At 47.5% G+C, this 17,418-nt stretch overlaps 1 protein-coding gene across 1 annotated transcript in view; it reads left to right on the plus strand.

The window, feature by feature from the left end:
• The window catches only part of LOC138242568 (trichohyalin-like), a 29,212-nt gene that overhangs the window by 5,578 nt on the left and 6,216 nt on the right, over nt 1-17,418 (plus strand). The window contains exons 3-5 of the mRNA XM_069198103.1: nt 1,942-3,154; nt 5,096-5,259; nt 14,907-15,028. Of these exons, the coding sequence (XP_069054204.1) occupies nt 1,942-3,154; nt 5,096-5,259; nt 14,907-15,028 (1,499 nt within the window). The remainder of the gene's footprint in view (nt 1-1,941; nt 3,155-5,095; nt 5,260-14,906; nt 15,029-17,418) is intronic.

Raw genomic sequence — 17,418 nt, forward strand, 5'->3', positions numbered from 1 at the left:
AGTAGTAGGGTACAGGGTAGGAGGTATTTAGGTGTCCTGACAGTAGCAGGGTACAGGGTAGGAGGTATTGAGGTGTCCTGACAGTAGTAGGGTACAGGGTAGGAGGTATTGAGGTGTCCTGACAGTAGTAGTGTTCAGGGTAGGAGGTATTTAAGTATTTAGGTGTCCTGACAGTAGTAGGGTACAGGGTAGGAGGTATTGAGGTGTCCTGACAGTAGTAGGGTACAGGGTAGAAGGTATTTAGGTGTCCTGACAGTAGTAGGGTACAGGGTAGGAGGTATTGAGGTGTCCTGACAGTGGTAGTGTTCAGGGTAGGAGGTATTGAGGTGTCCTGACAGTAGCAGGGTACAGGGTAGGAGGTATTTAGGTGTCCTGACAGTAGTAGTGTTCAGGGTAGGAGGTATTGAGGTGTCCTGACAGTAGCAGGGTACAGGGTAGGAGGTATTGAGGTGTCCTGACAGTAGTAGTGTTCAGGGTAGGAGGTATTTAGGTGTCCTGACAGTAGTAGGGTACAGGGTAGGAGGTAATTAGGTCTCCTGACAGTCGTAGGGTACAGGGTATGAGGTATTTAGGTGTCCTGACAGTAGTAGGGTACAGGGTAGGAGGTATTTAGGTGTCCTGACAGTCGTAGTGTTCAGGGTAGGAGGTATTTAGGTATTTAGGTGTCCTGACAGTAGTAGGGTACAGGGTAGGAGGTATTTAGGTATTTAGGTGTCCTGACAGTAGTAGGGTACAGGGTAGGAGGTATTTAGGTATTTAGGTGTCCTGACAGTAGTAGGGTACAGGGTAGGAGGTATGGAGGTGTCCTGACAGTAGTAGGGTACAGGATAGGAGGTATTGAGGTGTCCCGACAGTAGTAGGGTACAGGGTAGGAGGTATTTAGGTGTCCTGACAGTAGTAGGGTACAGGGTAGGAGGTATTTAGGTGTCCTGACAGTAGTAGGGTACAGGGTAGGAGGTATTGAGGTGTCCTGACAGTGGTAGGGTACAGGGTAGGAGGTATTGAGGTGTGCTGACAGTAGTAGGGTACAGGGTAGGAGGTATTTAGTGCTCTTCGTAGGTGTCCTGAGAGTGCCAGTGCCCCCTGTCAGTTCAAGGAGGTAACTGCAGGTGTCTGCTGTGGTTGGCTGTTCAGCAGTCTTACTGCCTGGGGAAGAAGCTGTTCTGACACCTGGTGGTCTTGGTCTGATACTTCAGTACCGTTTTCCAGATGGTAGTAGAGAGAGCAAGTTGTGTTTAGGGTGACTGGGGTCCCTGAGGATGGACCTGGCCTTCTTGAGGCATTAACACAGTAGATATCCTCTGTGTTCAGTAGCGCAGCTGGTAGTGTTCTGAGCCAGTGTCACCACCCTCTGGAGGACCCTGAGCTCGTGGGCGGAGCAGTTACCACACCAGGCAGTGGTGCAGCCGGTTAGGATGCTCTCAGTGGTGCAGCTGTAGAAGCTGGTCAGGATGTGTGAAGGCAGGCTGAACTTCTTCAGTCTGGGGAGAGAGAACAGGCGCTGTCTTGTCTACGGGGTTGGTGTGGTGGGTCCAGGTCTGATCGTCCCGGAGCTTGGTGACGAGCCTTGAGGGTACGATGGTGTTGAATGCTGAGCTGTAATCAACAACAACATTCTCACATACGTTTCTCTCTCGTCCAGGTGTGAGAGGGCAGTGTATATGCTTGAGGCCGGTATATAAACACAGACTTTTCAGATGAAACTTGAGTCACGTTGAAAAAATAGATCTGACACAAGGAAAAAACATGAACATCAGGTAAAACTATGTAGTTAGTTGATACTCAAGGTTAATTCCCAGATGTTCATTCTGTAAGATTCCTTCATAATGACTTTTAAGTTTTGACCCTTCTTCTTCAAACTGAACCCTTCTTATCTGTGGAGAGGCTCGTCTCCTCTCATGTGTCACCTCCCTGATGCTCCTGTCTCTCCTCCTGTTGCAGTGAGTGAAGTCGAACCCAGACTCCAGTCCCGCCCCTCTGAGCTGAGACTGGTGCTGCTGGGCAGGACTGGTGCTGGGAAGAGCGCAGCAGGAAACACCATCCTGGGCTCAGAGGAGTTTCCCTCTGAAGCCAGCAGCTCCGTGGTCACTCAGGAGAGCCGGAAGAGGACAGGACAAGTGTCCGGGAGACGGGTGACTGTGGTGGACACTCCAGACTGGCTCCACGCCAGACTGTCTGAGGGGGACAGGAAACGGGATGTGGGGCTCTGTGTTAACCTGTCTGCCCCGGGACCCCACGCCTTCCTCCTGGTGACCCCGCTGGGCCGATCCACAGGGGAGGAGAGGAGGACACTGGAGACAGTCCTGGAGATATTCGGGGAGAGTGCCCTAGGACACACCATGGTCCTGCTCACCCACGCTGATGAGCTGGCCAGCAGGACGCTGGAGGAGTCTGTGCACACAGGCAGCAGGGAGCTCCAGTGGCTGCTGGAGAAGTGTGGGAACAGGTATCACGCCCTCAACAACAAGGACAGGGGCAGCACTCAGGTCACAGAGCTGCTGGAGAAGATAGAGGAGCTGGTCGCAGGAAACAAGGGCAGCTACTACAGAACTGAGACGTACCAGGAGGCCGAGTCCCAGATCAGACAGAGGCAACTGCAGATCCTGAGGGAGGGGGAGGAGGAGAGACTGAGGGAGAAGCACCAGAAGGAGCTGCAGAACCACCTCCGCAGGATGGAGGAGGAGATCCAGACACGAGAGGAGAAGATCAGAGCGCTGGAGGAGCGGATAGCAGAGCTGGAGGAGAGGCTGAGGGAGGAGAGGGATGAGGGGAGGAGGAGAGAGCTGGAGGAGGAGCTGAGGAGAGAGAGAGGGGAGAGAGAGAGGCTGCAGAGAGAGATAGAGGAACTGAGAGAGGAGCAGGAGAGGGAGAGGAGAAAGAGAGAGGAGACACACAGAAGGGTGATGGAGGAGCTCAGGCAGCACTATGAGGAAAAGGCCAGAGAGGAGGCAGAGGGACACAGAGAGACTCTCCAGCAGGTCAGTGTGTCGACAACACAGTTCACTCCAGCAGGACAGGAGCACAGGAGCTGCAGGAGGGAGATCGAGGAGCTGAGAGAGACAGTAGAGAGATACAGAGAGACAATAGAGAGACAAAACACAGTGATAGACAGACTCACTGTGTGGCATCAGAGACACACAGGAGACATAGGAGAGTGATTGAGGACCACAAGCAGCACATCGAGAAGAAGGTCACAGAAGATGACTGAGACAAGAGCACACACAGCCCGCAGACATACAAAAGCACACACAGCCCACAGACAGGAGAGAGAAACAGAGAGGAGATCGAGGAGCTGAGAGAGAGCTGAAGACACTGAGACAGGAGCGGGAGAGGGAGAGGAGGAGCTCAGGCAGTGTTATCCGAGTGACAGAGAGACACAGAGACACTGCCGCAGGTCAGTCACTGATCCACAGTTTTTCCCAGCGGGAGAGGAAGATACTTCCTGGACACAGAGTGAGGACTTTCCACTGAAACACTGATCTCTTCCTCGTAAGAGATCCGACTCACTGAAAACCAGCCCTTAGTGTCCCATGTGAAGAAAACTCATTTTAAATAATGTTCTATTTTGATCATGTTTGTATTTTGGTATTCTTTGTGTATATATATATAAATGTCATGAATACTTTTGGATATAATTCTGACATTGTATATGTGTGTGTAACAGAATATATGTATGTAGCGGCAATGCTTGTTAATAAGACAGAATTAAGTGTTGCTGTGCTTTCCCAAATGAGGCCTCATCTCTCTGTGGTGCAGCCACAGAGAAGCTATTCATGCAGGCTGATTTAAAGATGTTTTCTTTTGATAAGGGACAGCTCCCAAAGGGGGATGCACTTAGCTAAGCCTGGCTATCATGATCAATGGTCATCCATTGGCGCCTATCTGTCTAGGGAGTGCCAGATGGACATCTGGACTGCATTCCTAAGTGTCAGGTGTAAGTGACTCATATCTCACCTTGATCAACCAATCAGGGACTGGTAGGGCCGAGTAACCCACGTGGGACTCTGATGCCCATGAAACTTTCAGCCAATGAACGAGCTGAAGTTCCTCCAGGTAAAAACAGGCAACACAGAGGGCCTGAGAGATTCTGTGGACAATTCTAAAGGGAGAATCTCAAAGGAGAAATCCAGGGCAGGACGGCCCAGGAGCAGGAGGCTCCCAAGGGCAGGACATTCTCGCAGCGCACCTCCTGACCATCCTGAGACTCAGCCCGGACAACCACGGAACGGCCAGTGTGTCCGAGTGCCAGAACTTTCCTCTGTTCTAAGAGTCTAGAGCGGAGGTTGCCAGAGAGTAACCAGAGGATCCACCCGAGGTTAGCACCAGCAGCAAGCCTCGTGAACAGGTCCGAACTGTGGACAGCTGAATCACTATTCAGAACTAGCGCTTCATCAGGAACGAACCGGTCCTCTTCCTGACCTGCTGGGACCCACAGTAATTTTTCTCCTGTGCACAAACTTTGCTAGTTAAAGCCAACACTAACTAGCCGGTCAGTGAGCATCAGCAGCGCACCGTCGCAAGCCGCACAGCACAGCCTGGCACGGAGCCAGAGAGCGCGGATTGGACAGCAACAGCCTGCAACTGATTCTTTGTGCCCGCAGGAGATCTGAATCCCCAGAGATTGGATGAGTATTCAACTTCAATGCATTACAGCTCGAGAATTCAATTGTTATCCCAACCAGTTGATATCAATTTAATTCCTAACAGTTATGTACTTGTTTTGAGTATCTAATGTAGAAGTTATAACCAAGTTCATTTACGAAACGGTCTAAATGAATGATATACTGAACATATGTCCTCTTGATATGTGTAACACTTTGTAACTGATTGAATATATATCTTTTGTATTCTGATAACCCTCTTGATAAGATCTGTTAGATTTATATGCATATTCTATGTATTAATAAATGTATCCTCGTGTATTAGTACCTGTGTGTGTGCGTTGTTTGAGTTATATCGCATGGTTGGATTCTAAGGCCATCAAAAGAATCATTTTGTGATTTACTGCTACAATTAATAATTGTCTCAGTAAATGCCCAAACCCTACAGAACTGGTGCCTTCAGAGAGCACACTACATGTGTATAATTGTAACAGTGGAACAGTGAGTTTGTATCCAGCTGTGGGTCTGGCGGTGTCACACCCGGTAGAAGAGCACAGTGTCGCTGGCCGGGACTCCGAGGTGGGAAAGTGGCCGGTTGTGGCCGAGATGGCGAGCAGCTGTTTCCGGCGGGCGCCAGGCAGGGTGGGCCAGGACAGGCGTGAGGCGGCCGGGCTGTGTCTGCGATCCCAGCGGGGGCGTGTGCCTCCTTCTCACAGCGTGTCTGGTGTGGGTGTTCGAGGGGCTGCTCATGAGGGGTCTTGAGGAAGAGACAGAGGCGCTTCAGCCACACTGCGCGCATCAGGCCGGCCGATCGCTCGGACACAGACCTTTCTGGAAGAGAAGCGCGTTTTCACCTCCTTCAGCCGGAGTGCAGCTGCAGAAACACACCGCTCGCTTGTGCAGAAGGACGTTGAAGCGCCGCTGGAAAACCGACGTGATGATGAAAGACGTCGTTTCATGACGGCGCCCAGACCCGCTGCCGGCTCATCCGGCAACTGGGACTTTATATCTCGCAACGGCGACTTACAGTCTCAGAATCACGACTTTATTTCTGGTCATTGGGACTTTATATCTCGCAATGGCGACTTACAATCTCAGAATCACGACTTTATTTCTGGTCATTGGGACTTTATATCTCGCAACGGCGACTTACAGTCTCAGAATCACGACTTTATTTCTGGTCATTGGGACTTTATATCTCGCAACGGCGACTTACAGTCTCAGAATCACGACTTTATTTCTGGTCATTGGGACTTTATATCTCGCAACGGCGACTTACAGTCTCAGAATCACGACTTTATTTCTGGTCATTGGGACTTTATATCTCGCAACGGCGACTTACAGTCTCAGAATCACGACTTTATTTCTGGTCATTGGGACTTTATATCTCGTAATTTCGAGTCAGAAAAGTCATAATTTCGAGATCTAAAGTCGAAACGGCGAGAAACCGCGGCGCGTTTTTTTTCTTTCCACTCCCTGGCGGACACGGCTTCCACAGAGGAGGGAGAGAGATGGACTTTAATGTTTTTCTATCGACTTTATTCTCCTGAGCCGATCATCAAAGAGCAGAACTGGCGCCAAAACCCGCTTCCGGCTCGTCCTCCGGATGCCGCTGCGGCGCCGGTTGCTAAGCGACGCTCCGAGCCCGAGCGCTCGAGCTCCTCTCGGGGCGGTTTTATTCCCAGCTGAGGAGCCGCTCCTGTCCTGGAAATCCCGGGAAGGACTGGGACTCCCCTCCTGTGGGCTGGGAGGCTCTTCCCGGGTGTCCTGGTGTCCTGGGAAAAGGCCCCCTGTGCTGCGGGCGTCTCCGAGAGAAACGGGCTGTTTGTGTGGGAAGATGCTCTTTCCTCAGGAGGGGAAGAGCCGAGCGGGAAGGAAAGTTCTGGAAGTGCGTCTCCTCTCCGGCTGCTCCAGTCCCAGTGACGGCGACACCGGGACAGGACAGGAGGGACGAGCGGGTCCTCTTTCCCACACGGGGGATTAGTGGGGTTTCTTAGGACACAGGACAGAGAGAGAGAAAAGGACACCAGTGGGAGAGAGTCCTGAAGCTCTCAGGTCTGGTCTTGATCCGGGTTGGTCCCAGTCCCAGTTTACACTGGTTTACAATGTGGGACTTCTGCCCTGACACGACCCCACAGGTGTGTCTCCACAGGAGACGGGAGTCCTGTAATGTGTAACCCTACAATATTTGATCTCCTGACTGTCTGTTATTCTCCCCAGTATAATCCTCTCAGTCTGGTATGAAATACCAGCTCCTGTCAGTCAGCTCTGTTACAACAGACAGGATCCCTTTAGTCCTGCAGGGCTTGATTCTGATTTTTATTCAGCTACTTCTCTCATAATCACCTTTGTTTTCCAGCAGCGTTTCTGTATCATTCTAAAGAAGCGAACAATAGGTTTCTACTGCTGTACTTCAGCTGGAAGGAGGTAAAAACACACGTTCCTGTTTCTCTTCAATACCTGGTCCTCTAGGCTGGTCCTCTGTCACATCAGCTAAAAAGTCACTTTTTAGGTTGAGTCCTGAAACTGCTGGACGAATCTCTGTTCTCATCACATCACAAACTGGAACCACAGCACCTCCAGCGAGCATGTCGAAGCCAATACCGCCCTGCTCCTCAGAGAAAGAGTCTCTCTTTTCCCCAGTGACTGCTCTGGGCCACACTGGGAATGACACCCACAGGGTTCAACTCACTCATTAATTAGTCGGTCGTTAATTGATCCCGGCTTCATCAGCAGTTTCCTGAGAGGAGCCAGGGTATAGGCTTGTTCCCCCCTCCCACCCCTCTCTGTGTACAGTAGAGCCTCCTGGGCAGCTTGTGAACCCTGGGTCAGTCACTCAGAGGGCTTATAACAGCCCTACCCGGGGAGGAGGGCTCCCGAGAGCGTCACTCGAGTGTCCCTTAAGCCCATTGGAGGAGAGGGCTGAGGCGGGACGTCACTCCACAGTGGTGGAAGCCCATTGGCTGAGAGGGGACAGGGGGGCGGTCCCTGCGAGAACTCGGGGCAGGTGCGCGTCTCGTTTGAAGTTTGAATTCCTAACGGTCGCGCTTCCCGCCTTTCCCGCCGTGAGGGCTCCTGCCCCGCCGCCGTTTCCCGAGTTTGACCTTATTTTATCATTAATAATTGGTTTTAGTCAGCTTTTTATTAGAATATACAAGCTTTCTTCTTTCCCGCCCTCATGGACGCCGTGTTTCTGCGTCGCCGAGCTGAAGCCACAGGTCAACCGCGGTTTGAACACGTTTCTATCACTCAGTTCGTGTGTTTTAAATATAATGTCGTCTAGAGCAGCAGTTTGTTCTTCACGAACGTAGATATCGGCGTCAAAGGAGTGGAAAAGTGTGCGTTTGCGTCAGTGTCATCAATATCATATGCTATCAGTGTTGTAACGCTAATATAATATAATACTGCGTCAGTATAATCGGTCTGACAGAGTTTTCGCCAGTCTGGGGCTCTTCAGCACGTTTATACACCTGTTAAACTTGACTGAGTCCAAAGTCAACGCGTTTCTGGACGTTTCTGCGCACCGAGAGGACGTTTGCTGTTCGTGTTGGAGACGGAAGATGTTTCCCGGGCTGTGGCGGTGAGTGGCGACTTGTCCCTCCGTTTCTTCATTGAAATCGTTCAGTCCTCAGGCTGATGAGAAAACAGTCATAGGAGTGAGAAAATGTTTGTGGTGAAATTGTGTAAAAGTGTGTCTTTATCATTGAGCTCGACAGGTTTGAGGTAAAATTGTGTCAAAAGTGTCGGTTTATCATTGAGCTCGACGGGTTTGAGGTAGAATTGTCAAAAGTGTCGGTTTATCATTGAGCTTGACGGGTTTGAGGTAAAATTGTCAAAAGTGTCGGTTTAATATCATTGAGCTTGACGGGTTTGAGGTAAAATTGGGTCAAAAGTGTCGGGTTATCATTGAGCCCGACGGGTTTGAGGTAAAATTGTCAAAACTGACGAAAGTGTTGGTTTGAGGTAAAATTGTGTAAAAGTGTTTTTTTATCCTTGAGCTCGGTGGGTTTCAGGTAAAATTTTGTAAAAGTGTCTTTTTATCATTGTGCTGGGAGGGTTTGAGGTAAAATTGTGTCAAAAGTGTCGGTTTATCATTGAGCTCGACGGGTTTGAGGTAAAATTGTGTCAAAAGTATTTTTATCATTGTGCTGGGAGGGTTTGATGTAAAATTGTCAAAAGTGTCTGTTTATCATTGTGCTCGACGGGTTTGAGGTGAAATTGTGTAAAAGTGTCTTTATCTTTGAGCTCGGGGGGTTTGAGGTCAAATTGTATAAAAGTCTTTTTATCTTTGAGCTTGGTGGGTTTCAGGTAAAATTGTGTATAAGTGTCTTTATCATTGAAGTAAAATTGTGAAAAAGTGTCTGTTTATCATTGAGCTCGACGGGTTTGAGGTAAAATTGTGTAAAAGTGTCTTATTGTAAAATTGTCTTTATCATTGTAAAATTGTGTCAGTGTTTTTTTTATCATTGAGGTGAAATTGTGTAAAATTCTTTTATCATTGTTTGATAGAGGGTGTTTGAGGTAAAAGTGTCTGTTTGAGCCGGTTTGTGTGACGTGGGGGGGCCGGGCACGGCGAGGTGAGCCGGCGCCTGTGTGGCGTGGCGCAGTGTGAGGATGGGGGAGTGGGGGTGTGTGTGTAGGTGGGGCTGTGGGGTTGTGTGTGTGTGGGGTTGTGTGTGCGGGTGGGGCTGTGGCTGAGTGTGTGGGGGTGTGTGTGTGAGGATGGGGGAGTGGGGGTGTTTGTGTGGGTGGGGCTGTGGTCCGGCCAAAAACTGAAACTCAGATACAGTCTCCAGACACTCACAGTATGTAGATGTTTTCTGAGATGTCTGTTGTGATTGTCTGATTTTTAGTTTTTTCACGTTAATTTTCTAAGGGAGGGTCACAGAGAAGACCCCCTTGCCCCCATCTTGATTAAAATGAAACGCGTGATCATGAAATAGTCATTTTTCACAATCTGGCCGTGCCAGACAGAATCCACGTTCACCGGCCGTGTAATTGTAACGAGTCGCTTGGACTTGCTGACCGTTACTGTAACCAGCTTCTGATGGCTCCTGACGTGGGCGAGAGAATAAAGCCTTGTCTGTTTCTGAAGCCCTTCCTGTGTGTCCTTTCATTTCACATCTATTCCTCTGGGTGACTGGAGGCTGCGCTGTCCTGCTCCCTCTGGTGATCGACGGGTTTTTCACACAGAGCCGTGTTGAGCGGTATTTCTCGCGTTAAGAAAGTTAGGTGTTGGCATGAACTCTTTGTCATCAATAATATTCAATTTAGCATTGTCATCAATTCTGTTCTACTCTGAGGATGTAGGGGAGGGAAGACGCCCGTGGTCTTGTCACTGAGAGACTCCAGTGTGCTCAAGAGCTGTTCAGCACAGCTAGAGCCCCACAATTCACACTCGACCGTCCCAGATCCCAGATCAGTCCCCGGCTGTGAGATCCTGCTGTGTGATCTGAGCTTCTCTCTGTCACTATATTAATGTCCAGTGGTATTAATCAGTGAGCTCTTTCTCTCTTTTAAACCTGCGGTTTCTCATCACTGCGTAATGACACACTGACTGGACCCACAGGGTCACAGCGAGAGAAATACAGCCTGTAGATCACCAGAGGAAGAGCAGAGCAGCACAGTCTCCATCACCTGATTGCTGATTATGCATTATGTCCTGTTTTCATCCAGGTGAGGCTCAGCTATACTCACAACACTGCTGACCGCAGGAAGATTCAAGTATTCTTGACTTGGCAGCTCATTAAAACCAGCAGCCATGGTGTTCAGACCGATTTTTCTTACACACAGAAGACTGACACAGCTGCGCGTTGTGAATCTGTTTTTCTAAGAGGACATGTGAGTGGGGGAGGCGGACTCGCCCTTAGTCTACTCTGAAAATACCTGTGAAACCGGAGAGAGAGAGAGATGCGATAACAACCTTTGTACCTGAATCTGCGCCCTACAGGACCGCACACAGCACGAACATGTGGTGATGTTCAGAAATATAAAAAATGTCAAGATAATGCCAATAATATTTGTTCAAAGGAAACTGATGGAACTGATATTAATAATTGCTTAAACTCATATAGTGCTTTTCTGGACACTCCACTCTACGGTATGCACTTTACAGAATGAGGACTCCCCTCCACCAACACCGAGGTAATTTATTATTGAGGTTAAAATTGTGTAAAAGTGTCTTTTATCATTGAGCTCAGCGGGTTTGTGGTGAAATTGTGTATAAGTCTTTGTCATTGTAAAATTGTGTAAAAGTGACTATCATTGTATAAACGTCCGGTATCGTGGTCAGAGGGAGCAAGGAGCACGTGAAAACATTTCCCAAATAATCACATGTAAGACTTTGGTGCTTAAAATGTTCAGGGAGAAATGGAAGACTGGTGTGTATTTTTTCTTTAAAATACCGAGACATAATATGTTTATGTTCCTAAATTAATATCGTTTATGACCTTCAGATGCGTTATGCTCCTCTTCCTTTTATGCTCAGCTACTAAAATTTCCCTTTAGTGGTAAAATTCCATATAAATATGAATTACTAAGCAGATTAAAATGTGCACAGTAAAGAGATCAAATGATTAAATCTTTCCACGAGCGCCACTGTCGGTCATTTTGGCCGGCCAATCACGTACCGCGGTATGACGTAATGATTTGCGTGGCTGAATCTGTATATGGTGCCTTTCTGGACACTCCACTCAACGCGCTTTACAGGATACGAGGACTCCCCTCCACCAACACCGAGGTAAGTGTGTCTTTTTTTTTTGTAAGTGTGACAAGTTTGAGGTGAAATCGTGTAAAAGTATCTTTATCATTGAGCTCAGGGGGTTTGAGGTAAAAGTGTCTTTATCATGGAGTTCGGGGTGTTAAACTTTATTTTATATAGCGCCTTTAAAGGTGGCTTCTCAAAGTGCTTTACAGGATGACAATAACAATAAATATACAAGATACAACACAATGACAATACACAGAGGAGACCGTGGATGGTGGTACTAAGAAGAGCAGAGGGGTGAAGAACAGAACCAGTTCAGTAAAGGCTTTTCTGAAGAAGAGGGTTTGGAGTCTGGATTTGAAGGAGTTTAGAGAAGGTGACTCTCTGATGTCCTTGGGGAGAGAGTTCCAGAGCTTGGGTGCAGAACAGGAGAAGGCCCTGTCACCCCAAGCGTGTAGAGGGGCTTGGGGGACAGTAAGGAGAGCAGAATTAGCAGAGCGAAGGTTGTGAGGTGGGGAATAGGGCGATAATAGTTCAGACAGGTACTGAGATGCCAAGCCATGCAGAGCCTTATTGGTGAGTGTGAGGATTTTAAAGTCCACACAGAATTTAACTGGATGCCAGTGCAGGGACTCCAGGACAGGAGTGATATGGCCTCCTGCACTAGACCTGGTCAGGATTCTGGCTGCTGAGGTTTGGACAGACTGCAGTTTGTTCAGAGTAGATTTTGATCCCCCTGCAAGTAGAGCATTACAGTAGTCAATTTGAGAGAATACAAATGTGTTGATCAGCTTTTCAGCCACAGTTAGTGATAGCATAGGGGGTAGTCTAGCGATATTTCTAAGGTGAAAAAACATGTTTTGACGATATGCTGCACATGTGGGTCGAATGTTAAGCCAGAATCGAATATCACTCCAAGGTTTCTCAATTTTGACTGAAGCTCAAGTACAGAGCCATCTACAGACAGGGTTACAGGACTGGCTTTACGAAGTTGATGGGGGGTGCCAATAAGCATGACTTCAGTCTTGTTGCAGTTAAGATGAAGGACGCTTTGAGTCATCCAACCTTTTACGTCAGAGATGCAATTAGATAGAATAGAGACAGCCACATCAATGTCAGGTTTGGTATGGATGGATAGTTAAGTATCATCAGCGTAAAAATGAAAGCTGAGGCCATGTGATCTTAAAAGCTGACCAAGTAGGAACATGTAAATGCTGAAGAGCAAGGGGCCCAGTATTGAGCCCTGAGGAACACCAGACTTGACAAGACCAATTTCAGACCTGTACCCATTGAGAGAGACAAAGTGACAGCAATCGGTGAGGTAAGATTTGAACCATTTGAGGGCAGTGTCAGAAACTCCAAACAGTCTCAGGACGAGAAAGTAAGATGTCATGGTCAACAGTGTCAGCACTGAGATCAAGAAGGATGAGTATAGAGAGGGAACCAGAATCAGAAGCTATTAGATGATCGGTGGTGATGTAACTGGAGTGTGACAGCACGTTCTAGACTTTTAGGAAGAAAGGGTCAGTTGGAGATGGGGTGAAAATTAAGATTGTCGAGAGCCATGTTAGGCTTTTTTGGCAAGGGGGTAATGGCAGCAGTTTTGAGGACCGTTGGTATGACACCAGTGCTCATGGATTCATGTATAATATTGAGGACAATGGGAAAGAGAGAAGAGAAACAGGACTGGAATAAAGTGGTGGGAATGGGATCTAAAATAGATGTGGTGGGTTTCATGCGTGTAACTAGTTTGTTGAGGGATGCTGAGTCAAGAAGAGAGAAGCTGGAGAGAAGGGAACCAGAGAAGTTGGATGAGGAGGGAGGAGGTATGGAAATGATATGTGCAGTGGAGAGAATGTGATGTGCGTGTTGAAGATAAAATTGTGCAAAAATCGTTTTATCCTTGAGCTCGGGGGGTTTGAGGTGAAATTGTGTAAAAGTGTCTTTTTATCTTTAAGCTCACGGTGTTTGAGGTGAAATTGTGTAAAAGTGTCTATCAATGAGCTCGAAGGGTTTGTGGTGAAATTTTGTAAAAGTGTCTTTTATTGAGCTCGGGCTGTTTGAGGTGAAATTGTGTAAAAGTGTCTTTTTATCTTTATGCTCACGGTGTTTGAGGTGAAATCGTCCAAAAGTGTCTATTAATGAGCTCGGGGGGTTTGTGGTGAAATTGTATAAAAGTTTATCATTGTGCTTGAGGGGTTTGTGGTGAAATTGTGTAAAAGTGTCTATCATCGTGCTCGAGGGGTTTGTAGTGAAATTGTGTAAAAGTGTTTTTTTATCATTGAGTTCGGGGGCTTTGTGTTAAAATTGTGCAAAAGTTTATCATTGTGCTCGAGGGGTTTGTGGTGAAATTGTGTAAAAGTGTCTTTTTATCATTGAGCTCGGGGGGTTTGAGGTAAAATTGTGTAAAAGTTTATCATTGTGCTCAATGGGGTTGTGGTGAAATTGTGTAAAAGTGTCTATCGTGCTCGGGTGGTTTGTGATAAAGTTGTGTAAAAATCTTTATCATTGTGTACAAGTGTGTCCTAATCATTGAGCTTGGGGGGTTTGTGGTGAAATTGTGTAAAAGTGTCTGTTTATCTTTGAGCTCGAGGGGTTTGTGGTAAAGTTGTGTAAAAGTGTCTTTATCATTGAGCTCAGGGGGTTTGTGGTGAAATTGTGTAAAAGTGTGTTTTTATCATTGAGCTCGGGGTGTTTGTGGTGAAATTGTGTAAAAGTGTCTTTTTATTATTGTGTTTGGGTTGGTTTGTGGTAAAGTTGTGTAAAAGTGTCTATCATTGAGGTGAAATTGTGTAAATTGAGCTTGCGGTGTTTGAGGTCAAATTGTATAAAAGTGTCTTTTAATCATTGAGCTCGGGGGGTTTGTGGTGAAATTGTGTAAAAGTCTCTTTATCATTGTGCTTGGGGGGTTGTGGAGAAATTGTGGTTTTTGGGTGTAAAAGTCTTATTGTTCACACGTTGCTGCTGTGATGTGGCCTTTCGCCTGTAGGTGGCGCTCTGTCCAGTCATTTTTAAATGTACCAGTCCTGATGGATGACTGTACACATCCTCAGTCAAGGGGAATATCTAATTAGTTACTCTCCAAATAGCATTTTTGTATGAAACATTTAAAGAAATCGACAACCACTTTTCAAAACGCACAATAACACAGACTGGCATGTTTGACAACGAGTAAATAAGACGCAGGCGAAACGAGAATTCACCATCACTTTCTGCATGTTTACCGTGACCTGTCCTGATCATGAGAAGTCTCAGACGCGTCTCTTCACCAGACAGTTTAATACAGCAGTTCTACATGGGACCGGTGTGAGAGTATGTGGGTAACAGTGATGGCTCTCTCTGCTGTACTGCTGTGGCCCTCCCTCCTGATGACAGAATCGTCTCACACTTCACCTTCACAGACACAAGCTCCATGTGATTGTGGTGAAATTGTGGGTCTGTTGGTGTAAAAGTGTATTATTGAGCTCACTGAACTGATCTCGAAGGCCACTTTAATTTCAGTTGCGTCTGACATTTTGAGTGAAATTGTAGTTTTGTTGGTTTAAATGTGTTTGTTAAAGTCGAGGTGCGTCGCTTTGCCCTTCCGGTTCTTGCGGCAGGGCAGGCCCGCGGCTTCGATGGCGCCCAGGACAGGGATGTCCTTCCCGTCCACAAACGTGACGCGGACGAGGATGTTCTCGGCGATGTCCTTCCCGAAGATGGAGAGGATGTAGGAGTATCGGTGCGAGTCATGAGTTCACAACAGGAAGAGAGTCCTCTCAGATACACTGCCTGTCCCTTCTGATCCAGGATGATCCACACTTTCTCCAGCAGTGTGATAAGACTTCGATATGAAGTCAATATTCTAAAATACAGGAAACAGGGACCCTGAACACGCAGAGGAACCCAGATGTCTGCAAGGCAAGAGAGTCACAGCGCACTCTAAACACAGTGAGCAGCATCACACCTCATCCATCACGAGCCCATAATCATGATGATGGTGTCAAAACAGCAGCCAGGTCCTCTCAGAAGATCAGACAGCTGTATTCAACAGTTTGTACCACCTGTGATGCTGAGACAGACACATCTGTCACTCTGGATACCTGAGACTGGGGACTCACTCTCAGGGGGAGATGAGCCTGATGAAGTTAGCAGAACCAAAGTAAGTGTTTATACCTCCAGGAAAGGTCTTTACCTCCACACCTGTGACACCTGTTTGTTGTGTTGGTAGCTGTAGGATATCCATCACAACAAGCACACAGTGTATATAAATGAGTCTGTGCTGTTATAGACTGTAGTGAGTCCTGTCTGTAGGATACCCATCACCACATGCACGCAGTATAAACACAATTGTAGCTGATGTAACATCTAATCATGATATACTGTAGATAAGATTTTATTGTCCCTTGAGGGAATTTTGTATGGACACCCAGCACTCCTGTACATTAAAACAGAATGGTAAGAAACAAAAAAAGAATCATTATTCTATTACAAGAAACAAGAAAAACATCGCACATCACTCTATTGCCCAGGTACAGTATAACACATCACAATATGTACCATTTATGACACGTCACAAAACATATCCCACTCACTCATGTTTATTAAAATGCAGATTACGTTATATCAACATTTATTTCATTTAAGTTTGTTTGCTGATAATTGTTTGCTCTTAATACAATACAAAATAAACCACATTCATATTCAATAACTGCTACACATGCACAGTTAAAACGGTCTCCATACAGACACACCTGTCAGCTCTCCTACCGTCTCATCTCTACTATAGGAGTCCCGTACAGACACACCTGTCAGCTCTCCTACCGTCTCATCTCTACTATAGGAGTCCCGTACAGACACACCTGTCAGCTCTCCTACCGTCTCATCTCTACTATAGGAGTCCCGTACAGACACACCTGTCAGCTCTCCTACCGTCTCATCTCTACTATAGGAGTCCCGTACAGACACACCTGTCAGCTCTCCTACCGTCTCATCTCTACTATAGGAGTCCCGTACAGACACACCTGTCAGCTCCCCTACCGTCTCATCTCTACTATAGGAGTCCCGTACAGACACACCTGTCAGCTCCCCTACCGTCTCATCTCTTCTATAGGAGTCCCGTACAGACACACCTGTCAGCTCTCCTACCGTCTCATCTCTACTATAGGAGTCCCGTATAGACACACCTGTCAGCTCTCCTACCGTCTCATCTCTACTATAGGAGTCCCGTACAGACACACCTGTCAGCTCTCCTACCGTCTCATCTCTACTATAGGAGTCCCGTACAGACACACCTGTCAGCTCTCCTACCGTCTCATCTCTACTATAGGAGTCCCGTACAGACACACCTGTCAGCTCTCCTACCGTCTCATCTCTACTATAGGAGTCCCGTACAGACACACCTGTCAGCTCTCCTACCGTCTCATCTCTACTATAGGAGTCCCGTACAGACACACCTGTCAGCTCCCCTACCGTCTCATCTCTACTATAGGAGTCCCGTACAGACACACCTGTCAGCTCCCCTACCGTCTCATCTCTTCTATAGGAGTCCCGTACAGACACACCTGTCAGCTCTCCTACCGTCTCATCTCTACTATAGGAGTCCCGTATAGACACACCTGTCAGCTCTCCTACCGTCTCATCTCTACTATAGGAGTCCCGTCTAGACACACCTGTCAGCTCTCCTACCGTCTCATCTCTACTATAGGAGTCCCATATAGACACCTGTCAGCTCTCCTACCGTCTCATCTCTACTATAGGAGTCCCGTACAGACACACCTGTCAGCTCTCCTACCGTCTCATCTCTACTATAGGAGTCCCGTACAGACACACCTGTCAGCTCTCCTACCGTCTCATCTCTACTATAGGAGTCCCGTACAGACACACCTGTCAGCTCTCCTACCGTCTCATCTCTACTATAGGAGTCCCGTACAGACACACCTGTCAGCTCTCCTACCGTCTCATCTCTACTATAGGAGTCCCGTACAGACACACCTGTCAGCTCTCCTACCGTCTCATCTCTACTATAGGAGTCCCGTACAGACACACCTGTCAGCTCTCCTACCGTCTCATCTCTACTATAGGAGTCCCGTACAGACACACCTGTCAGCTCTCCTACCGTCTCATCTCTAC

Source organism: Lepisosteus oculatus, chromosome 14, assembly GCF_040954835.1.
Source record: "Lepisosteus oculatus isolate fLepOcu1 chromosome 14, fLepOcu1.hap2, whole genome shotgun sequence".
Taxonomy (NCBI): Eukaryota; Metazoa; Chordata; class Actinopteri; order Semionotiformes; family Lepisosteidae; genus Lepisosteus; species Lepisosteus oculatus.